At 32.1% G+C, this 24541-nt stretch overlaps 2 protein-coding genes across 2 annotated transcripts; one reads left to right on the top strand and one right to left on the bottom strand.

Annotated features, from left to right (window-relative positions):
- Positions 1-648: 648 nt before the first annotated feature.
- LOC140891989 (nuclear transcription factor Y subunit A-4-like) lies at positions 649-4465 on the bottom strand. The gene is made up of 6 exons (XM_073300709.1): positions 4333-4465; positions 3181-3304; positions 2451-2560; positions 2297-2362; positions 2032-2199; positions 649-1229 (listed from the first exon to the last, which is right to left on the bottom strand). The coding sequence occupies exons 2-6, from the start codon at positions 3224-3226 to the stop codon at positions 885-887; spliced, it is 735 nt and encodes a 244-aa protein (XP_073156810.1). The 5' UTR covers positions 3227-3304; positions 4333-4465; the 3' UTR covers positions 649-884.
- Positions 4466-15400: 10935 nt separating this feature from the next.
- Positions 15401-23833, top strand: LOC140892405 (protein Brevis radix-like 4). The gene is made up of 4 exons (XM_073301280.1): positions 15401-15539; positions 15643-15998; positions 23065-23577; positions 23749-23833. Exons 1-4 carry the CDS (start codon positions 15480-15482, stop codon positions 23825-23827), a joined length of 1008 nt encoding a protein of 335 aa, XP_073157381.1. The 5' UTR covers positions 15401-15479; the 3' UTR covers positions 23828-23833.
- The last annotated feature ends 708 nt before the right edge of the window (positions 23834-24541 follow it).

Below are 24541 nucleotides of genomic sequence, written 5' to 3'. Positions count from 1 at the left end.
ACAATGAAACTCCCAACTTATGGAAGTCAACTGTAAGAAATGGAAGATTAGAGTAATGATCATTCTTGGATCCCTAGCTAGGAGTGTCAGACCAAATTGTATGTCAAAGTTGTGAACAACGTGCAAAATGAAGGCGCATAAATTAGGACACTCAAATTTAAATAGTATGAGTTGTATTTCTTAAAATATGATTTTCTGATTTTCACCATCCAAAAATAAATATACATTCAGTCAAACACACTTTTTTTTTATATCAGAAATTCACGCTCAATTATTTATTATTATTTTTTTATTAATCACTCACTTGAGCTATTTCTAGATATTCGTAGAGTTGCAATTGAACTTATTATGGGCTTTTGTAAATTTCTGGACCTAATTAAAGAAATCTAAATAATAATTAAATAAGCTTGGAGCCCAAAAAATATTTGGAATGGACCTTATAATTGGGCTCGGATCCATATCAAGTTAATGGATTCCAAATGCATTTTTATATAGAATCTAAATATTTTTAACAGGTTTAATAGCGTATAACGCATGAGAGAATGAGCAAATACGCAGCAGAACATTGCATCATACTAATTTATCTTTCAGATAACTTAGTTTCAACCTCTACAAAACGAAAATTCCGTAAGACAAACGCATCTGCTATGACAAACATACAGTTTTAAATTAACAGAAACTTGGGCATATCCACAAACATGCTTGTTCGTTGGGACAATAACATATTCAGACAAAAACAAATCAAGAAACACCGATAATCTTCTTTCTAGTAAAAAGTTACAGGTTGCGACTTTTTATAGCACAAAAAACTGGAGAAACTAGAGTAAATAAGCCAAGGATGACTTGCTCGGCCCAGCTGAGAGCGTCTGACATGAGTAGACTTCTCACTGGACAACTGAAGCAAAGTGCCGATTCCCATTGTACATGAGGCCGCCATTGCCTACAGCGGAACCAGCCACATGCGACGAGATAGGGCTCGAAAACCTGCTATCTGATGGTTGCTGGTAGACTGATTTGGTTCCCGTAATGCATGCACCTTCGGTTGTGGGGGAAATACTATGCTTGTTAGTTTCAAATTGATGCATGTCCCGACACGAAGTATCTGCATTCTGAGAGATGGTGGGGGTACGAGAGTCATACTGGTGAGGCCTCTTGGTGCTGAGAAAACGTCCACCAGCACCACGGACCCTTTTCAGTGCATGTACATGTCTAGACTCGTGCAGATATGGCTGCAATTTTATCAATTGTGAGGCACAAAATTCCCACTTGCACATAATAATGAAGTAGGGGAAAGAATATTATGCTCAGGTGAGTGGACCATATTCATCTTTATCGTAATATTTAAGTCATTAAAAGTGATGGGTGTAAGGTGACCAAAGCTAGTTCATGAGCCTGTTACGGTTAGCTCGATTATAGTTGTACATGACCTCATGAGCTGGTTTATGACCTTAATATTAAGTTTTATCTATATTATAAACATAACTAAAATTTAATAATTTTAGTAAAGTATATGTAGCTATGTGATTACTATCACTATCATTATTATTTATTTACATGTCGAACTCAAAATTGGAATCAAACTTGGATATTAACTCGCAGACATGTCAATAAGAAAACTTTATCAGCCTAACCTGAGCTTGTGAGCTAGTATGAGATCCCGAGCTCAAGCATCTTTACTCAAGAGTTCAGTGAGCTCGAGTGCAATCATTTTTAGTCGAGATCCCCCTTAGGTAGCACTTGGATGCAAGGATCCAAAGCTATCGATTTCAAATCCATGAATTTTAAATTTACATGATTGCTTAGATGAATTTATGTTGGGTGGATTTTAAATTCATCCCTTGCTAATGCATGCAGATGCAATGATAATTTGAAATCCACCTAGATAGGTGTCATTTCAAATCCATCACTCAAATCTTTATTTAAATCAAATCCTTAATTCCAAATCAAATCCTCCATCTAAGCGCAACCTTAAGTTTTGAAAATTTAGGAGCTCAACTCATTTATACCACTATAGAAAACACAAGGACTTACTTTTCTACTCCTGACGAGTTTGTTTTGAGCCTCAAGCTTTGCACGTGTCTGTCTCCTACGAAGAATTCCATGGTACTGTTTAGCATTGACATATATGGGACCATCATCAGGAAGATCAACAGGCAGTGGAACTCGACCGGAGGCTGGGCCCATCAAGTGAGGCTGAATCTGATAAAACGTTCAGAATTGAAAAAAGAGTGGTTCAATTTGGCAATTGAAGCTTTTTCATATTTAGTATGTTATTAAGAAGTGAAGAGTCAATTACCATTGTATGAGCTCCATAGGCAGTAAATAACCCACCGACGTACGGGTCGGAATACATATACGGAATCTGCAACAAGATGAATATCACTGTAAATCAGAATAAAGTATCAAAACAGAAACAAGATGCAAAAGAATGCTAATGAGGCAGCAGCTACCATAGGTTGGTTGACTTCAGCTTGAGCAACGGTAATGGAAAAATTGGGATTGCCCAGAAACAGGGCAGGTTTCACATCATTTCCAGGGTTCCCACAGCTTTTATCTCGGGCTGAATCAAATTAATGGAAAGTAAGTTTCGTCTCATCGCAATGCTACAAGCAAGGAACCCATCAAGGACTTAAGCAAGAAGGTTTTAAAGTTTTGGCAATGCATTGCTCGATATTATGCGCTATCAATTAACCCTCACTAGCAAACAAAACCAGAGATGCAATTTGATTTTTTAGCAAGAAAAAAATCCCTTGTTAAATATGAGAAAATTACAGTTGGAGGATAAGAAAAATTTTAACATGACCAACCAACTTGGATCCTAAACATTGCATAAAGCGCAAACAATTGAAATGAAACATAAGTCAAGCACACAGGCTAGAAAAACTCCATGCTCAAAGCTGATGATGAATAGACATGCATCTAAAGCATAATCAATCACAAGAACAACATGCAGGGATAGACCTAGCACAGAGGGCAAGTGGTGATCATGGCATCAACTGAAAAATTCAAATTTTACATTTATTTTACTAAAATACCATGCCTTCCATGTCATCTACCTTATAGTAATTTTTTTTTAAAATAAAAATATAGTAGTAAAAGAAAATTGAACTAAATAATGAAACAATACAATGTGAAGAAAAAAACAAGAAAGATGAAATTGAATGCTTGTGGCATCAGTACCAGAGTCTGATGAAGCACACTGATCTTCAGAACTTGTCTTGTCCATGACATTCAATACTTAAAAATACAAGCTGGTTGATAAAGACACTGGTATTGCGGCTCAAAGCCTATGCTCTTGCAAATTCTGTGAGGAAAGGGGCATTAGTTATAAATAAACAGCAACAAACTGAAGGTTTTCAAACATTTCTCCAAAAATGATATTAAACCCACGCATGTGTTAGTCAATGAACTAGTTACATCTCAATGCCGTAAGTTGTAACCCAATTGGCCGTAGGTTTAGCTACTTCAGAAGAAGAGAACAAGAACAAGATTGTTCAACTCAATCACCCATCCATACAATCTATGCTATATTGTTAGGTTCCACTATTGCAGATAAAAGCTGGATTGCTATATTGTCCAGTTTCATCCAGCAGCCGGGGCAATTTGTTCGTGGAATAAAGTTTCCACCAAACCGTGATTAGTAACTGTTTTCTTGAATCTTGAAAATAGATCATATAGCTAACAGATGTGATTAAACATACAACCTTATTTTCAAATACACAAACTCGGAGAACATAAATCCCCCTACTTAAGTACTTTTAAGAGGAAGACTCTCGCTTAAAAGCATAAAAAGAACAAAAAGCAGAGAGCTTCACTAATCCTTAGTTCATAGTTCCATTAGAAATGCATTTAAATAGATAAAAAAATCAAACAATTGTACATTTAATATTTTCCCCTACACCCAAAATCTTAAACCGGCCATGCATTCAAGAATTATGCGTACCACCAAGATATTAGAAGTCAACCCACTTCCATAATCCCATAAACGAAGACACTTATACTTGATAAGGCAACACCCAAACAAGTAATACACCAAATCTGCAACTAAACTCAGCAAAAAATTTTACAACTTTACCCAAATCTTATCCCCACGGACAAGAATCGTTCCAAAAACCCATTCCACATCAGAAACCCATACAACAAATAGACAAATTAAGACCAAAACAACAGATACTAATCAAACAAGATAAACAACTCTCAGCCAGAACACCAAAAGAAAAAGGCCCCCTGTTCCCAAAAGCTGATGGATATGTATAAATATGTATCTGTGTACCTATCTGTTCATATATTCAGTGCAACAAAAGAAGAAAAGAGAGAGAGAGAAAGATGGACCTTTGGGATCTGCAGCCAAAACTTGAAGGAACAATGATCCCAACTGTTGGAATGAAACTGGGCATGTCCCCTCTTCTCCGAACGCAAAACGAAACACTATAAATCCTTCTTTGGCTATATCCTGCTCCTGTCGAAACACTTGCCCCGGTATCAAAATATAATATTATATATACCACCAATAAATATTTTATTAAAATAGATAGAATAATTTCAGTTCTTTTTAAAAATAAAACAGACATACGTCGACCATCCATCTACCAACCACTAATGGCTTCACAAAATAAATTAATCATATCATAATTAATATAAAAATAAATAAATAAAAGACTTTCTTCTTTATTTTGTTTGTTTAGCACTATTTGAGCTTTATAGCAAACTATTAACTACGCGTTTTTCAAGTTAAAAAAATAACATCTCAACCAAATATTATCAAATAATGGTCGATCAAATACATTTGAAATTTGCGAATTCTCTAATGTTACATTGACGAGTTTTTATCTCCCGTTAATTATTTGTTAGAACAAGTATAAGTTATAACGGCGGATGAATGTGGAATTTTCTTTTGAAATCGAAGTATTTTTATTAAGAGGATTTAATCTTTTGTGTTAAATTTGTATTGTCAGTATCATATATTATATTGTTAACTGTTCTAATATTTGCATAACATCTTCATCTGTATTAGCTACTTTAAAATGATTAATTTATAAAATTTGTATTGTCAGTATCATATATTATATTGTTAACTGTTCTAATATTTGCATAACATCTTCATCTGTATTAGCTACTTTAAAATGATTAATTTATATATACAATTAATAATTTTAAGCGGAGTATGTCTCTTATGAGACGATTTTATGGGTATTTATCTGTGAGACGGATCAACCCAATTTATATTTTTATAATAAAAATAATACTTTCAACAAAAAAAATATTATTTTTTTATGAATGACACACATATAAAATCAATCTTACAAAATTGAACTGTGTCAAAAAGATTTTTGTAATAAGTTTGGTTTGTCTTTGCTTTATTAGTTTTTTTTTAATCATTAAACGAAATTTATTTGATTTTTTTTATTTAATAAAAGCGATAATATACGATTTGTTTCTTTCTTTTTCTTTTTTTTTTACGGAATATATGATTTGTTTCAGTATTTAACAAAGGGAAACATAAAAAAAATAGTATCCCCATGCCAGCCGCCTTTTAAGTCTGCGGTTTATCTCACGCGCTTCCACGTCATCGTTGTTGAAGTAGGAGTATTCAGAATCAACCCATAGGGTAGGATGAAATTTTTCAGAATGAAGATGCAATTGATTGGCGCGGATAGAATTAGGGTTGGCAAAATTCATAAAATTTCCGATTTTTTCCGATTTTTTATCCGTTTTTGTTCTGAATTTTTTTCGTTTCAAAATTTTTTCGACTCGATCAATTTTTAGATTGGGATCGAGATAGACAACTCTACCCGACGGGATTCCCGACCCGATTCGAATATATTAATAATTTTTTTAAATAATATTTTTAATTAAAAAATAGAATTTTTTTTATAATTTTATGTTTTAATATTAATGTTTTATAATTATATACCATATAATTATTTTTTTATATTTATATTTATCTTTTTTAATATTAACATTAAGTTATAAATTTTTATTTTGTTTTTTTATTATTATGAATAATTATATATTTTAATTGTATTAATTAAGTAGTTGTTTTAGTTTATTTGTATACTAAAAAGATGTTTTAGTTTGTAATGATTATATACAAAGAAATTTTAATTTATTTACAATATACTAATATTTGTTTGAGATTCTTCATAATTTTTTTTAAAAAAAATATATTTTCATAGAAATTTTTTTTAAAAAATATTGTTCGGATTACCCTCTCCCGATCCGACGAGATTCAGAATGTTCGAAATCCCGAATATTCGGATCTTAACACTTTTCAGATGCAAGATCGAGAGAAAAAAATATCTTAATTTTTATCGGAATGAAAATCGAATAAGGGGTTGCGGGATGGGTGCCGACGATCCCACCCCTTGATAGAATAACACGCGGCGTTAGATGAGAGTGAGACTGTTTGGATTCATAATTGACCAAATAATTGAGTTAATTTGCGAGAATGCCCCTACTGCTTTCGCTTTGTTGTTTTGCACATGAATGACGTGCTAGCAAACGAATATATATATTCAAGTGGAAAACGACAAACGCTGCTAAAACGACATATTTTATTTGCAGTCTTCCATTTTATTATAGATATTATGATTATAATTATAATTTACCAACATTTCATAGATAAAGTGCAAAATGTAAAGGGATCTTCTTGTTGTTTTTTTTAATGATGATTCAAATTTCATTAAACAAACATCAGATCGGTTTTTATATAATGACTGATACACAGAGAAACTGCATGATCAAAAGTTAAGTTTCTGTTATAAATTAAGCTAATTTTAGTCATTTCATGTGCAACTAGATTGACAATTCTATAACAGTTTTGAATTAATGATAAGTTTAAAGAAAATATTTTTATTATTATTTGTATATTTTATAAAATTTAAGGATATTAACATATTTAACTAAAACCTTTTGATTAATTAAAATTAAAATTTCAGATAAATTGTTTTAGGATTATTTTTAGAGTAACTTATTTTAGGAATAACTAATGAATTTATCAAAATAAATAACAATCAATTGAAGGACAATATTGTTCATAAATGATATAAAAATTGAAGATGGAGTGTGAATAACAAAAATTAGAGTGTGAATAACAATTTCATATATATATATATATATGTGTGTGTGTGTGTGTGTGCATTTTTTTTAAATGCATCGTTGAAATGAATACACTTATTCAATCCGGAGAATTATTGACTTCTATGCATTTTAGAAGTTTAAAGGTATTCAATCATGACTTTTATATACTCTATAGAAGTCTAGTGGTATTCAAAATAGACTTTTATAGAGTTTTAAAAGTCAAGTGATATTCAACCTGGACTTTTAAAAACTCTATAAAAGTCTAGTGTTATTCAAAATATCAATGAACTTTTAATATGTAACACCCGAAAATTTTAATACGTGAATTCGCATGCATAATTAGGGAAATTAATTATTTAAAAAATTATATTTGGGTTAAATGACATTTATGTGAATTATATGCATGATTAAAATTTATTTTTAGCATTTAACCCATAATTATTGTATTTTTAGATTTTTAAGAATTTTATTGAGTGGATTGCGTAGACGGGACCGTGGACGGACGAGATGCCAAAATATTTAGCCAAAAATATTTTATGAGTTTTTGAGCCTTAAAATATTATTTTAAGGTATTGTGTCAAGAAAATTTTAGTATTTAATTATATATTAATTTAAGAATTGATTTTTGGCCAAAATAAGTCATTTTAAGGACTTTTATTAATATTTAAAAATTCCCTAATTTGATATTTCGGGATTTAATATTTTTTCATCAGATTATTATTATTTATTTAGGGTTTTAAATATTTAATTAGACATGATTTTATTCCTAAATTAATATCCTATTTTTTTATTCTATTTAATTTATTTAAAACCTAAAACCTACCCTACCAATGGAAACCCATCAGCCGACTTCACCCATCCCCTTCACTCCCATTCTCTCGTTCCAGTAGGTTTCAAGCCCCCATAGCCGATCCAACCAAGCTCCACCTTTGAAGGTTTTTGGTCCGTTCGTTGTCCCGGAGTCCCGTAAACGCATCAATCGTTGTCCAATAATTATCAAAGGCATGTCTATTCTTTCGTTTGAACACCATATAAGCTACTATTCACGCATGATGGTTTTATTCCAGATTTTTTTTTTATCATGAACTTTTCGATTTATGCATGTAGGTAAGGTTTTGATGCATGTTTAAATCTTTTTTTTTACACCGTATAAGCTGTATATTATTTGTTACGTTTGAAACCATCAACATTGAAGTTATTTTCGAAATTGGTGCATAAAGTCTTCCACAACACGAGCAGACCATATTTTTTTGCATGAATTTTCTTTGTTGCTCACGGCTCTTGCATGCCATGTTATTTCCCTCACGTTTCTTTCTGAATGGAAGGCTCCGGGTCTGCTGCTCATGAGTAGGGGTCGTGCTAGGGTCCCTAGGAGTCTAGTGTTCAAGGTGGCTTGGTTGTTAAGGGCTGGGAAATCCATGAACGATCGGTTTTGTGTTGGTTGCAAAGCAGATTACGATGGTTTTCGGGATTCCGAAAATGGTTCTCTAGGGCTGTATAGGTATCGGGTTAAAGCAAGGGATGGCTCGTTGGAACCGTATTGACGTTGGCTAGGTCGAGGCTGTGGAGCTCCGGCCGGTGGGTGGCCGGAGCTGGCCGGCAGCAGGCCATAAAGGCCTGCTGCTACACGGCCGAGACCTGCACAATTATGTGCAGGTCACGTATGTGGGGAGGGGGGCTACGGGTTGGGGTTTTGGGTGGATCCGGGTCGGGTCAGGGTAGTGGGTCAGGTCTGTAGGGTATTGGGTCGGTCAGGTGAGTCCGGGTCCGGGTTAGGTGGGCCGGGCTCGAGTATTTTAATTTTAAAATGTTTAATGTTTTAATTGGTTTTTGGGACATTTAATTAGAAATAAAATTATTTGGGCTTCCAAATAATTTTATTTGGGCTTTTTAAATTATTTTTAAGTTAACCCAATAATTTTATGGGCCCGTGGGCCCATCGGAATTTTTGGGCTAGTCAGTGATTTTATTGGGTCAGTCTAGGAATTTTTATGAATTAATTAGTTATTGGGCCTAAATATTTTTATTTAAGCCCAATAACATTTAAGTATTTTATTTTAGTAAAAATTATAATTTTTAAAATTATTTATTAATTATGGGCTTTAAGTTAAGATTAATGGGCCTAGATGAGTGATCAGCAGTCTGGACCAATCCATGGAAAAAAAAATTAAATAAGTCCGGAATATATATTTAATTATTTTATGCATGAAATTCATATTTTAGTATAAGTATATTTATTATGAAAAATAAATTAAATATATATTACGGACAAATTTTCAGTGCATGCATACATGAAATATTTTATGATGTGTTTATGATTAAGAATTGAGCATGTAAAATATTTTTATGGAAATTGAAGTGATGTGACAGCACAGAGGTGGTTTACCACCGGCACAGAGGTAGTTCTACTACCGGCATAGAAGTGGTTTTACCACTGGCACAGATGTAGTTTACTACCGGCATAGAGGTGGATTTATCCACCGCCACGTACGATGGTTCTTTAGACTGATCAGTCGGCACAGTTATTAGTCACATTCATGGATATGACCATACTCAGTTTTTATGTTTATGACATGCTCAATTATGTTATGTATGTTGAAGATTGTTATGTTATGTTTATGATTTATGATTCAGCATTTATGTTATGAAAAATGTTTACATGCATGCTCATGTACATGTATATGTATTAGTATCTACGTGATGCATTATTTTAACCCTTGTTATAAAGGATTAGACATGTTGAGCCTCTAGGCTCACTACGCTTATATGGTGCAGGTGAGTATGATGTAGCTCCTACCGGTGGCGAGGACGTATGAGCGAGCATGGCAGTGGCCCCGTGACCGTCTCGCTAGGATTTTATTTATGCATGAGTTATATATTCAGGATATTTTTATGTTTTCAGTGGTTATGATTAATTATTGATTTTTCATGATTTTAGTAGACATAAGTTATAAATTTTCACTATAAACATTATTTTATCTATTGCATGACTCAAGATTTTATCAAATAACTGTTTATTATTTTTATTTTTGTTAATTAAGCGAGTTATTATTTGTAATATTATTTTTAATGTTTATACATATATGTATGGGCGTATATGTATATAGTAAAAAAAAAAAAAAAAAAAATTCCGCATTTAGTAGTACTAGGCGTTTCATAATAACTCTATGAAAATCATGGACATACAAACATTAATGCTTAAGATACAACTATATTTGTAAAAAAAAGTCTTTAGTATAACCCAAAGATTTGGATGAATTTCTCAAAATAATAAAACTCATAATTTCCTTTTCTTTCTCACATTTCTTCATTCCTCACTATCTCACTCATCTCTATCTCACTCTCTCTCATATTCAAAATGAATCTCCTCTCTATCTCACTCTCTCCCGTATTCAAAATGAATTATATATTCGTTCTTTTCCTAAAATCAAAATAACAAATATTATTTAAATATTTGAAATTTTCAAAATATTTTGTGCTTTTTTAATTATGATTTATACCAATAATTATAATATTTAATGATAATAATATATGATTCAAAAAATTATAATATGATTTAATTTAAATATTTGATTAGTTGATAACATACACGATAAAAAATAAAAATCTACAAATATTTTTTAATGATATAATTGATAAAATAATTTATAATTTATCATATGGTTTTTAAAAAAAAATAACTTTACACAATCGTAAATTTTTTAGTTTATAATTTTGTTACGTTAATATATATATATATATATATATAAATTTAAAATAAATGAATCCATTTTCATCAATAAATTAAAAAAAAATTTCAAATTAATTTATTATTTATGTCAAATAATTATTATTTCAAAGGAAAAAAAAAAGAAAAATAATAAGATATATTAAAGATACAAATTCATGTAATTGTATGAAAAGTTTTCAAATCTCTATAAAAGTCCTTCAAAAGTCTACAAAGAATCCATGCCAATATGTTTGTAAATCCGTGAGATTCTATAAAAGTTAATAAAAATCCATCAACTCCACAAAAAGTCTATCATTTTAAAAAGTCACTGAAAGTCATTAAAACTCTGGATTGAATACACCCCCTAACTTATCATTTCCTAGTATTATAGAGTCACGAAACTCTTTTGTTTCAATGTTTTGATATATTTTAAAATTTTCAAATGTCATACCGTTATCTAGTTCATTTTCATTATCGTGCCATACCGAAATTTTCAGAATATTGAAAATGTAATTAAATTATATTTTACGTACGATAAAGTATAAACTCGATATACAAAACATTTTTTAGTTTTTCCCATCCTTAATGATAATATATAAGGGAATTTATGGCAAATAAATGGCTTGAAAATAATTTTTAAATAAAAAAATAACCAATCAATGGCTCGTCAACAAAATTATTCAAATAATAACCAAACAAGCAATCTAAATGATTTTATATGCGATATATTTTAAAACACATTTGAAAAATCTAAAGAAATTCTACTGCCAATCACCAAACACTATTCAAAACTAATGACCGCAAGCGTGTGCAATATAATATACATTAGCGATCGAGACACATGATTTTTATGTGCTTGATAATTTGATAAAAAAATTGTAAATAATTTAATAAGAATTGATAAATGATGAAATTTGAGGAAAAAAATAAAGATAAAAGGAGATAAGGTTGTTAGAGAAAAACGAGGATAATTTAGTCATTTAAGATCTAACATAAAAGTGATGTGTGCTAAATTTAGGGTAAAATGAGAATAATTTTTGGTGTGATTTGACACACCAAAATCGATTAGTGTAAGAGGTTGAACTATTATGATATAATATAGATATCAGACAATGTAATATGACAATGTAATATATCAGGACATTTTGTGGGGAGTGGGATGAGCTTTAATTTTACAGAGGTGGCTTTAGTTGATTAAAAAAAATCAATTACATAAATTTTAAAATATTAAAAACAAAGGGTTAGTCTACAATCCAAGTAAGTGAGATTCTACCTGTACTGACACGGTCTCGATGCAGATTTAAGGGTTGAGACTTATCAACAATGCAGAGTCTATTATTTTTTCAATGAACCCCACATGTATTGATAAATCTTCACCCATAAATGCGTCATTCGAGTAATGCTGGTAAGGTTTAAAAGTAGAAGAAAATTATCCAATCATTATAGACTAGCCCTTTAGAAGATATGGTCATCTCCAACTCATTATCTTATCTCTTTTCTCATGTCAAAATTCAACACCAACTTCGAGATAGTTGTTGGGCTAAAATTATGCAACTCAATTAAATTGGAACACTAACATCGAGATAGTTGTTGGACTAAAATTATGCAACCCAATTAAATTGGACCAAGCCCAATAAGATAGATTGATCAACTAAAGCCCATTTGTTATTCCGAATAACTTGAATCGGTATGAAAGCAGGAAAATGGTTCCACTCTGTGATCGTGGAAAAGAGTAAGCAGTGGGAAACTCACCAATAACTAAACGAACGAAAAGAATCGGAATAAATGGAGGACATCTCAAACAACTCATATACTTGCAATCACTCTGCAAATTTTAGTTAGCCTAGTTCAAATGTTTTTCATATTTTTAGTCTACTTTCCATAAATTTTGTAATCATATTTGTTATATTTTTATCTTTCTAGATTCCTACATATTATTGTAAATACAAAATTATGCCAGGAGTTTGTTTTCCACTTTCCAGTGTCATTTTTTTAGCGTAATATTTTTCAAGGAGATTAGAATTTGGATTTTTTGTACTATCATTTCAATCAATTTGATGTAATCGTGACTCTCATGCCGGCAACTATAAAATTTTTTGTGGCAAGAATGGATAGTCAAGTGTGGACCACAGCCAAATTCACTATCCAATGTGGGGAGTTGGCCAATCTCGATAATTTTGCGAACTAATTAGCAAGAAGTGTGTAGTGCTGATCTATCTAGATCGAATCACCCAAAAGAATGGGGATTATGTACTTGATGTGTATATCGACATATGCAAGAGGAAATAATAAGTGTAAAGTTTTCTTGCCTGATATAGAGTTCGTGAAAGTAACCCAAAAAGGTTTGAGTTTTGAGCTAAGAAAGAAGTTTCAATGGATGGGGTTCAGATATTTCTTTGAACTAAAAGAAGAGTCTTACAAGTTACAAGAAGAAAATAGTGGGATATTTTGCAAATAATTTTGAGGCATTACAATATGAAAAAAATGATAATATCCAATCAGAGAAAATATGTGCAAGTTCATGGATATCCAAAGACCGAATATTACTTGAGTTCAAAGAGTTAACTTCGTGGTTGTTACCTCCAAAACAAAAAAAAGTGAATGGCGTCGGGGGTTGCCCAATGAAGATATATAGTCTGACGCTCAAGTCAGTATTTTTTCAATAAATTTTCTAGAGAACTATTGAATTTGACTGAAAATAGAGAGCGTAACTTGAAAATGAAGTTAGTTGAACTACTTATAGATTTTCGGAGAGTTTTGCAGGTTTGGCCTTAATGACCCTAGTTGAATTTATGTGCCTTAATAAAAGACGTCAATAAATCACTAAAAGGTAGGAGTGAAATAAGGTCGGGACCCGTCCTGTAAACCCTCTACCCAACTCCCGTTTCGAAAAGAATTGAAATTTTTTTTTTCTCGATCTTGTATCCGAAATATTTCGGAACCCGAATATTCGGGATCCCGTCGGGTGGGGAGAGAAAATCCCGATTTTTTTTTTTCATATTCAAAATTTCGTTCAAACAAATAAAAAATATGATTATGCTATTAAATATACTATATAGAAAATTATATTCATAAATAAAAATAAATATTCAACTTAAAACATATAATATTAAAATATTCTGGATAATGTTTCAAGGTTTTGTTAAGAAAAAAATGTATCGGATAATTATTAATAAAATGTTCGGATACAATTACTAAATAAAATTAATTAAATAGATTGTCAAATTAATCTTTTGATCTTGTTCTACATATTTGTTCTAATTAGATAATTATAAATATGAATTAATTAAATTATTAATTTATTTAAAAAAAATACACAAAAATAAAATGTCATTTCGTGATTTTACAATTTGATCGTTTCAACAATAAAAATTATGTGAATTAAGTCCACAATTAAGTGTTATATGTAGGGCTGAGATACCGAGCTAAAATACCGACTTTTTTGCATACCGTACCGAACTTTTTTTGAAATATAGACATTTTTTTGGTTTATTGATTTTTTTTTTTGGAATCTATGTGGTACCAATATAGATTTTTTCCATACCAACATTTCAGAATTTTGATTTCGATACCGGTATGAATTTTTTTCATGCCAATAATTTTTATAAGGTATACCGAAAACTCACCCCTAGTTATATGAGATGAAACCTAAGAATATTAATTTAGCTTATTATATTAACAAAGTTATTAATAAAATATATTATTATATTATTTTGGGACGGGTCGGAAATCCCGTAGGGATAAGGTTTTATTCCCTATCCCGTTATCGGGATGAGAAAAATCCCGAAATTTCGGATCGAAAAAATTTCGGATTGAGATTTTTTAAGGACGGAAAATGAGATGGGTTCGGGAATTTTTGCCACCCCTACTAAAAGGAGACTGTACCTGATTTAGTGAGCTGAATTTTAAGCACAATCTAGTATGCTAAATAATAATTGGGCTATATTAACCCATCATAAGCACGGTCCCCGAGAGCAATATATCTTGATAAATAATTTCAAAATTTAACATTGAAAACGAGAATTAATGTTTAACGGTACTTAATTTTATCAAACATTAATGGGAAAATGATTAATTTTTTTTTTGAGTTAATTAACTTGTCCATTTTTTGTTTGTTTTATTCCATTAACTTTTCAAAGTTTGCAAGGGTTTTGTTATACAAACTTTTAATTTTCGGTTATTTGATTCATTTAATGACATGAAAGTTTGACATATCATCATTTTTCGATGACCCGTAAGCAATTTGACCAAAATAGTTGAAAACTAATAGTTAATGTATCAAAACCAAAAAATTGATAAGTTATAATCGACCAAAAAAAAATCATTTTGCCAACATTACTTAATAAGATAAAATGTGCTAGGTGTACATTTAACAAGCATTCTATTCTATTTTATAAATGTAATAAATAAATTAAAGTACAAAGAGTATAGTTCTTTACTTTTGTTTTATAAAATTAATCCGTCAAGCGATATCACCCTAATTTTGGCCAAAGTTGAAAAAAAAGTAAAAAAAAATTAAGAAAAAGAAGCCTTAGTTAAAAGCCTCAAATATATATATATATCTTAAACCAGGCAATTTTCAAATGTATTATCTATCATCTTCTTCTTCTTTATCAACTTCAATTCCTTCTTCACTAAGTACGTTACGTTTTCTTCTTCAGAAATGCTATGATCTTTAGAACAGAAGAAAATGCTTACATGCATGGAGCATTCCAGTGCTAAACAACCCACCAAAACCCTCTCCTCTCAGGTTACATATTACATATATATATATATATATATATGAATTGAAATTCATTGCATATATCGATTTGAGTTTCCTGTTTTCATTCTGAAACTATTGTGCTTCGCAGATCAAGGACATGGCTTTGAAGGCTTCCGGCGCCTACCGCCACTGCACGCCCTGCGCGAATCAGGCGGCGGAGCAGCAGAAGAGGTGCGGCGGAGAGCCGGACAAAGCCCGCCGGGCATTGTACAGGCGGGCATGGAGCTCGAGCTCCGGGAGGAAGGAGCTGGAGTCGAGGCTGAAGGTGATCTCGAGCGGTGACGGGACCCCGGCGGCGTCAGCCAGCGGCCGCCGAGTCGAGCCGGTCGTGTTCGTGGAAGAGAGCGAGCCGAAAGAGTGGGTGGCTCAGGTCGAACCGGGAGTGCTAATTACCTTCTTGTCCTTGCCCAAGGGTGGGAATGATCTCAAGCGAGTCCGATTCAGGTAAGTGTCTTGGTAATTTTATTATTTATTTATTTTTTTTTGTGGGGTTTTGGTTGGTTGAAAAGATTAATTGTTATTAATCAATCTTTATGTTTTTGTCTCATTTATTTGAATAATAATTATTACCTAATAGTACGTAAATAGTAGGAGGCCATGATGTGAAGCATGCGTACCACTAAGAAGCAAGAAGTATATATATATATATATAGATAGAATCTCATTATTTATAAAATATGCACAAAATTATATATAAAAAGGTTTCAAAATATAATTAATTTAGTACATGATACATAAATATATACTAGAAAAGTGAACCATATATAATACCGTCGCAAATTAAACGATCATAAACTAAATAATACCTAAAGTAGTTATAATATATATCACGATCAAATATAATCATGTGATGCTACTGATTTAAAATAAAGTAAAATTTTTTCTTAAGATAATTTCATGGGTCAATTTTATTTTTTATAAATTGAGTCGAACTCGTTATACCGTTTTATTAGAGACTACTTAAAAAACAATGTGAGTGGAGAGCATAATTTTGCGTAATTAATATAGTTAAATGGGCATGATTGAAACTTGAAAGTGGTTAGGTTTTGACGAAATTTAATCTACGTCCCTATTTAGGCCTTAGATTGGTTTATTTAAGACCTCTTGATTAAAAAAAAATCTGAAAAAAAATTAAAAGGCGTGCATGCTTACAAAAATAATGGAATTGAGCTATAGGATTGAAAATTAGCTTCTTCATCGTGCTTGTTTGTGTCTTTTGTTTATTCTGTCGGGCAATTTGCATAATTAAGTACTTTCTAATTATTTCGAAACTTTTGAGATCATTTAAATAATCGGGAAAAAGGAACATCATTACATACATTAAAAAATATAATACTTTTGTTAATTAGAAATTCTAATTTCAAAAAAATATTGTGGGAGAGATATCTTGATTCTTGACTAGCTATATATATATATATATATATATATATATATATAATACATATTTGATTTTTTTAAGGGAATATTTTTGATGTCATGATGACAAAAAGAGGGGTAGATAAAAAATGATTGGTACTCTGTTGGTAATTAAAATTAGGTTGCGTTTGATTAGAAGAATTTGAATTCGAAAAATATTTGATGGGAGATTTCCAAATAACTTATTGTCTTAGAATCAATCACAACGACTCACAAATCAACTATTTGAGATTTCAATTTCATTATTGTCAAATGAATTTGCTCAAACAAAATAACGTATTTCAAATCCACCCTCCTAGTTCTATGCACGTAAAACGAGCAGAATTTTTCAAAAAATTTACCAATCTCCAGCTAGATGTCCTTTTGGAAAGATTCAGCACAAATATTGGACACAAATTATACGTACGAATCATCATGAGAAAGGTAGAGAGAGAAATAATAATAATAATAATAAGTGAAGAGAACATCCTTTTTAAAAGTCCAAAAGGGCAAAACTCGTTAAAATAAGTAAATAAATTTGTGGACCTATTTTGATAGTTGTCTTAAGAAAATAAACCCTTTCACTAATTATTGTTGTCTTGTCGGGAGTCGCCACTCATTTCCTTCTCTAAGAAGTTAGATAATTCCTCTAGCAAATTGATAGGTTTTGACTCTTAGTCCTGTAAATCGTCAAAAAATTTTATCTATTTATTTTTTAATCTTTTGTCTTTTTTTTCGTTGAAACGTTGACGAATAATTAATAAATATTGTTAACATGATATTGGACGAGATTAAACCTCGTATGTGACGACCCGAGTTCTAATCTCTCAATAAACATTAATCAACAATAATAGACAAGTATCAATGTCTAAACAAAAGAGTAAAATTTTTTTTTTTTTTTAAAATAGATTGCCCTGCGCACGCGCGGACATAACCCCTCGCGCGCGCGCCGGCCAATGAGACCGAGATCTCAAAAGCTGGCTCGCGCGCGCGCGCGCGAGTACTTGCTCGCCCGTGCGCCGGCCACTGCACCAGAAAATTGTTCAGCTGCTGTCAAAAATGGTTCTCCAAATATTTCCATCCAAAATCAACTCAAACAAGGATTTATTCATGATCTAATCCATAGCAACATCTAACATGCATTCTAACATGCTATACAATGGATACCATTAGATCATAACAAGCCTTATAATCATATTAATCAAGACTTTCCAAAATATGCAAAACACATTGCTATTTAACAAGATCAAGATACTTCATGATGTTTTAAGGATTTACATCAAATCTCAAATCCTATAAACATCAACAAAACAACAACTAGATCATTTACAAGTCTTGGTACAAGTATCTAAAACATGCTCATGTTTAGAATTCAACTATACAACATGACAACTCACTCAACCATCTAACTCGGATCATCACGCTATATCTCTTCAACTCTTGTTCTTCAAGATTGCCTTTGATTTGCTCCATTCACTCCTATTGCCATGACACATACAATATAACAATAGCCGGATAACTCCGGTGAGAAATATATTTCCCAGTAAAAGCAACTAAACATGCATATCAAACATATATCAAGATCATGATATAAAATTAAATACAATGCATGTTTTCAAAACAAGGTTCATTTCATCATTCGTCGGTTGGGATCCCGAGAAGTAGATATCATAACTAATCCACCGACTCTCCCGCTCGAGGTGGGGTTACTTATCTTTCTTCTCTAGACTTTGAAGCAATCATATATGCAAATCAGACGCTAGGCTAAATCAACCACCCAGGCCATACATATACGATTCCTCAAATCGTCTATTCGAACGTTTCCGTTCATTTCAAAATCAAGGAATAAGTCTTCAAGATGAATGCAACATATATCATCATCAAAGCATTCATTATATCAAGAACTTATTCAACAACTCAAAGTAAAGCACATAAGAGCAAATAAACAAGCAAGTATGTGATTTAGGGGAACTCGATACAAACCATCTCGAGTTGTATTCCCAATCAAATAGTAGTCTACTTTTACCTTCGTATTTCGTCTGTTCTGAATTCTTCAACCTCAAAACAGGCACATCAATCTTTGTTCAATTCATTCCTTTCAGAATCGAGTCGAAATCATCAACACATCTTCAATCAAATCATTTCAAACTCAAGCGAACTTCCTCGGTTCACAATTCGACTTCTTGAGTTGCTTGAGCTCGCAGCATGTCTGACATATAAAGATTGCATCTAACAAAATCAGTATACAATCCCAAGATCATTAGCTCAATTGTAGACTATCAGTATGTTTTCAAAACATAACCAAACATCGTAGCGATTGACAATCGAGAATCGTTACGGTATCGAATTCATTTCTAATTTCAATTCCATTCATACGGCTTTTCATATCCATTCATTGTCATTCAACTCTTCAAACCAACAGCTATTATCATAAACATATCAAAGAACATCTTATCTCCAAAATCAGCTATCAAACTTGTCTCAAAACACAACTCGACGGCGTAGCGATTAAAAATCGGTAACCGACGACATATCGAAACCATTTTCAACTCTTCCAACAAATTGTATATCTTCATATCATTATATATCATCAACACCAGCTAATTACCAGCATAATCAGATGCTACACAAGTCAAAATCTATACTGGTTATCATATGAATTTCATTCAATACTCAAGATTCAATTCGGTTTCGAATATACAACGCTAGAATATCGATAACATGATCAAACAAATCAACTTCTGATTTCTGCCCATATTCGAATTTCAAAACCTATTCAAGACATCATAAACCTTACATCAAATCGAAGGCCTCGTTGCAAGGATTCCAAAACATCTATCGGAATTGAAATCGGACGAACGGATCAAAAATTACGGCGATTTGAAAATTGAAGAAATCAAAAGAATATGACAATGATCTCGCTTCTGTTCTGTTTCTGAATTCCTTTGTACATAACACGTAGCATTCTGATTCATATCATAGAGATTGGATAGATATTGAATAAATTGCAATTTAGTCCCTCAAGTCTTCAGTAATTGCAATTCAATCCTCAGCCTTCGTTTTAATTTAATTTCAATCCAAAATAATTTAAGAATATTAGAATTTAAATCAAAACTCTAAATATTCCCAAATTAAATATACTCGGATTAAAATTAATTAAATTCGGATTAATTAAATAATCCCGATCGTTTGCACTTCAGCCCTTCAAATGTTAGTATGTGCAAATCAGTCCCTGATCGAGTTATATCTTCCAAATTCATCTTCTTTAATTTCCGAAACATGGAATTAAATCTTCAATTCCATAAATATTCAAATCGAATATTTATTCTTTTAATTTAAGAATTCTCGGAATTTAATTCTCAAAATCCGCATATTCTCAAATTAAATATTTTCAGCTCGGAAATTAAATCTATCATTTTCATAATTTCTCAAATCACTATTAGCCCATAATATGGAATTTAATTCTCAAATCCCATAATTCATAATTTAATATTTTCGGGCCTTACATCGTATATCGTTAAATAATTATTTTTTTTGACGTGGGAACTCACAGCCGCTACCTTCGTTGCGCACTGGGTAAATCCCCGAACTAATGCAATAGCCTGCAAATTATGTTAGCCAGGTAAACCACACTAGGCAAGCCATGTGTGACATGCTAGTTCAAGAAGGTGTTGGTAAAAGGAATCGAACTCCTAATCTCTGGTCAAGAGTTTATCTACTCTAACAACTTGAACACCCCTTAAAGGCTGTTAAATAATATTATTTTTGGTTCATGCATGAAACCTGAAGTAAGCGATATGGACATCTTTTGCCACTCTAAAACTGGAGTGATGACAAGATGGAACATCTGAGAATCTGACTTCTATACAATAGAAAAGGCCAGCATGCAGCTGCTTTTACTCTCCTGTGTTTAGAGAAATTCATAATAACTCGAAGACATAGTAGGTTTTTCATATAACACTATTTAATCACAGTCTCCATTGATTAGTGTTCAGGTACAATAATTACTTTATGTTGGGTGACATCATGAAACGTGTCGTTTCCTGCACGTTTTAAAATATTTGAGTTACATCAGTGTTACGTAACTTTTTGTAAAATGACAAACGTTGGATCGCATAAAGAATGAATTTTTTTTTTTAAAAAAACACTTTATCTTTTGCTTCTAACAACATTTCTTTCTTTATCCATCTTAATTATATATGTAGTATTCTTATTTCTATTCTGTTTTACTAATCTATTTTATTATTAAATATTAACCATTCTCAACATGTTTTTATGTAGGTAAAATGTGAAGTTTCTTTACAAAAGTTAGTTACTAATAATTTTCTTTAAGTTGTGTGAAAGTATTAATCTAAGTAGACGAGAAGGTGAGATCAGTGCAACTTTTACGTGTACTTACATAAGTATCAAGTTCAATAATTTTTTTTATTTAATTTTCAATTCTTCACTATTAATAATTTCTAACAATAATTATGTAGGTACTATTTTATTTTATTTTATTATTATTATTTTTTAGTTGGGGACCAAGTTTTCATTCCAAATTTGGAACTTTTAGTGTTGGATACAACCTTTACAACAAGCTGGCATTAGAGCCGTCAATTTGGGTTAAGTCTGCCCCGCCACACAATTTAAGTGGATTGGGTTGAAATTTTTTCAACCCAACTAAAGGTGGGCCTAGGTGGGCCAACCCGCTTAGGCCCGTGGGCCAGAAAAATTATTATTTTATTTTTATTTTTATTGTAATATATGTATTTTTTAATGAAAGTTGTGAGTTTATTTTGCATTAATTACTTTATATAAAATTTATACGTATGAAATCAATAATTAAAATATTTATTAATATGTTTCTAATAATATTTATTTATGAAATGAATTTTATAATTAATTATAATAATTTTTATTTATTTTTATTTGTAGTGATCCAACCCGCGGGCCGGCCCACCTAACCCGCAACCCACCTTGGGTTGGGTTGGGTTGAAGATTTCCAGCCCGCTGGGATGGTAGACCGACCCGCTCTCGACCCGCCAAAAGGTGGGTTTTTGGTGAGTCAGCCCACCCGACATGGGTTGGCACGTCTGACAGCTCTAGCTGACATATCAGGTCGATCCGCGATCTGTCACAACCCACTGTTTGGTAGGTTGAGCGGAAAGCTTGAATTTTTTTTTAATCATATCAGATTGGTCGGGATTATACTTCTGCCCAACTAAATATCAACCCAACCTTTTTATTTGGCGGAGTAGACAGTAGAGTAGCAGTAGTCGTGCGACCTGACGAATCCAACTCATTTTGATAGTGTCAGATAAACTATATCGGATTACCATGATTCCATTAACTTCGTACAATTATATGATTTTATTAGCTTCGAATGAAGTCTAACAATTGAATTTGATTGCTCACCAACCTTTCATCGACGTTCGCATCTTCCAAATGTTAATCAAGCAAATTAAATGCAAAACATGGGAAATGAGAAACTTTCATTCAATGTCTTCAATTCAAGATGTGGCCTATATGTCCTTTGGCCATGAGGACACGATCTTGAAGGTAGCATTTATGGTATCCTTAATTACGTTTAATTAAATTCCATGTGGTGAGGTTTTTCCGCTATCACTTAGGTTCAAAACGATAAATTAAGTCTATGTTACTCCTCGATAATTTCACCCAGTCTTCTTAAAGTCATGGAAAAATATCCTCATGAGTTACAAAATTGGCGTCACATCATATATATTGTGTGTTACACCAATAACTTCTTGCCATGTGTTTGGTGGAGAGAGAAATTAAACATTGATGTGACGAAGAAAGAAACACATGTCAAAAACTGATTGGTGTAACAAATAATGCTACACCACTCTATTTAGTTCTGTCTGGTTGAGTAAATATCATGGGATTCTAATATATAGACAAAAACAAACATCCTCTTGAGTTAGATTTTGAGGTTGAGTCAAATCAAGTCCATTTCTTAACATTATTTTAGTCTCGTTACTTAGCTTTCACAAGAAACTATATAATTTTATTGAATCTGATTATTTGAAACTCGTTACTTAGCTTTCACAAGAAACTATGTATATAATTTTATTGAATCTGATCATTTATTCTGGATGATTAATTTCATGATCAGTCAAGAAATGTTCAACAAATGGCAAGCTCATAGGTGGTGGACGGACAACTGCGAAAAGGTGATGGAACTGTACAACGTGCAGAGGCTGAATCGTCAAGCTTTCCCTCTTCCAACGACTCCTACAATATCATCACAAGATCATGACATGAGACTAATTAGAGAACCTCATACATCATCGGATCGACCCAATGGAACAGTACTTATTAACGGATGCCTTTCAGATTCACTACTAGACCACCACCACGACACACGTTGTCGAGCCCGCGATGATCAGTACTCTAACGGTGTTGCCGCCACTCCTAAGCTCTCCAGCACTAGCGGCGTTAAGACGGAAATATCGTCAGTGGATGCATCCACGAGGACTAGCTCCTTTCGAGACGGGTTCGGGGAGATATCGTTAAACAATGGCAGCTGTTTGGATACCGAATGGGTCGAACAGGATGAGCCTGGAGTGTATCTGACCATCAGAGCTCTGCCTGATGGTAGAAAAGAACTCAGACGTGTAAGATTCAGGTATATCATGAGGATGTTGTGATTCTTGTCAAAGGTCTATGATGAAAATTAGGATATATATGTTAGTTATAGAATAGTTACCAATTTATTATAAATTAAATAGATTCAAATATAATGGTGTTTTTTTTTTTTAACTTAAGTTAACTTGATTTTTTATGGGAATTATTTTAGCCGAGAGAAGTTCAAGGAGATGCATGCTAAGCTTTGGTGGGAAGAGAGCAGAGAAAGGATAAACAAACAATACTTGTGATTGAATTAGGCCCTGAAAAGAAGGAATGCTATTGTGTAAAGTACTGATGCACCATGCAAGAAAAGTCACAATTTGTGCGAAAAGAAATTATGGCTCGTTTTTTTTGTTTTTGTATTTAAATGCATGAATTGATCATGGGCTATTGTGGGCCTTGCTCATGTATATTTTATTATATCTATGTCTATATCCACGAGATCTAAAGTTTTTTTTTTGTTTTTTTGTTTTTTTTTTTAATATAGCATTTCGATAAATATAAATATTCTAATAAGTTTGTGTTGTTGAAAAGGACAATGGTTAAAAATATTGATTGTTTAAAATTTAATTTATAAAGCTGGTCACGAGATTTAAAGTTGTGGACATTCATTTATAGGGAAAATTGCAAATTTGGGATTTTGTATATTTGCCGCTTTGCGATTTTGATTCTTTATGTATTTATATTTCAGTTTTAGTCCTATATGTTATGATTTTTGGCAATTTTAGTCCTTTTTATTCGCAATTACTTACGTGGCACTGTACACGTCAGCTCCACTCAGCACTGAATTGATGCCACGTCAGCGCCATGTCGAAAAAATGACTAAAATTGCCAAAAAGATAATTAGCGGACTAAAACTGAAATCTGAAAATATAAAAGACTGAAATCGCAAAGTGACAAACATATAGGACTAAAAAAACAATTTTTTCTTCATTTATACCATATATATCTCTTTTATAGTA

This window comes from Henckelia pumila, chromosome 3 (genome assembly GCF_033568475.1).
Source record: "Henckelia pumila isolate YLH828 chromosome 3, ASM3356847v2, whole genome shotgun sequence".
Taxonomy (NCBI): domain Eukaryota; kingdom Viridiplantae; phylum Streptophyta; class Magnoliopsida; order Lamiales; family Gesneriaceae; genus Henckelia; species Henckelia pumila.
The sequence above is the reverse complement of the archived record's forward strand: the minus strand, read 5'-3'. Positions and strand labels throughout refer to the sequence as shown.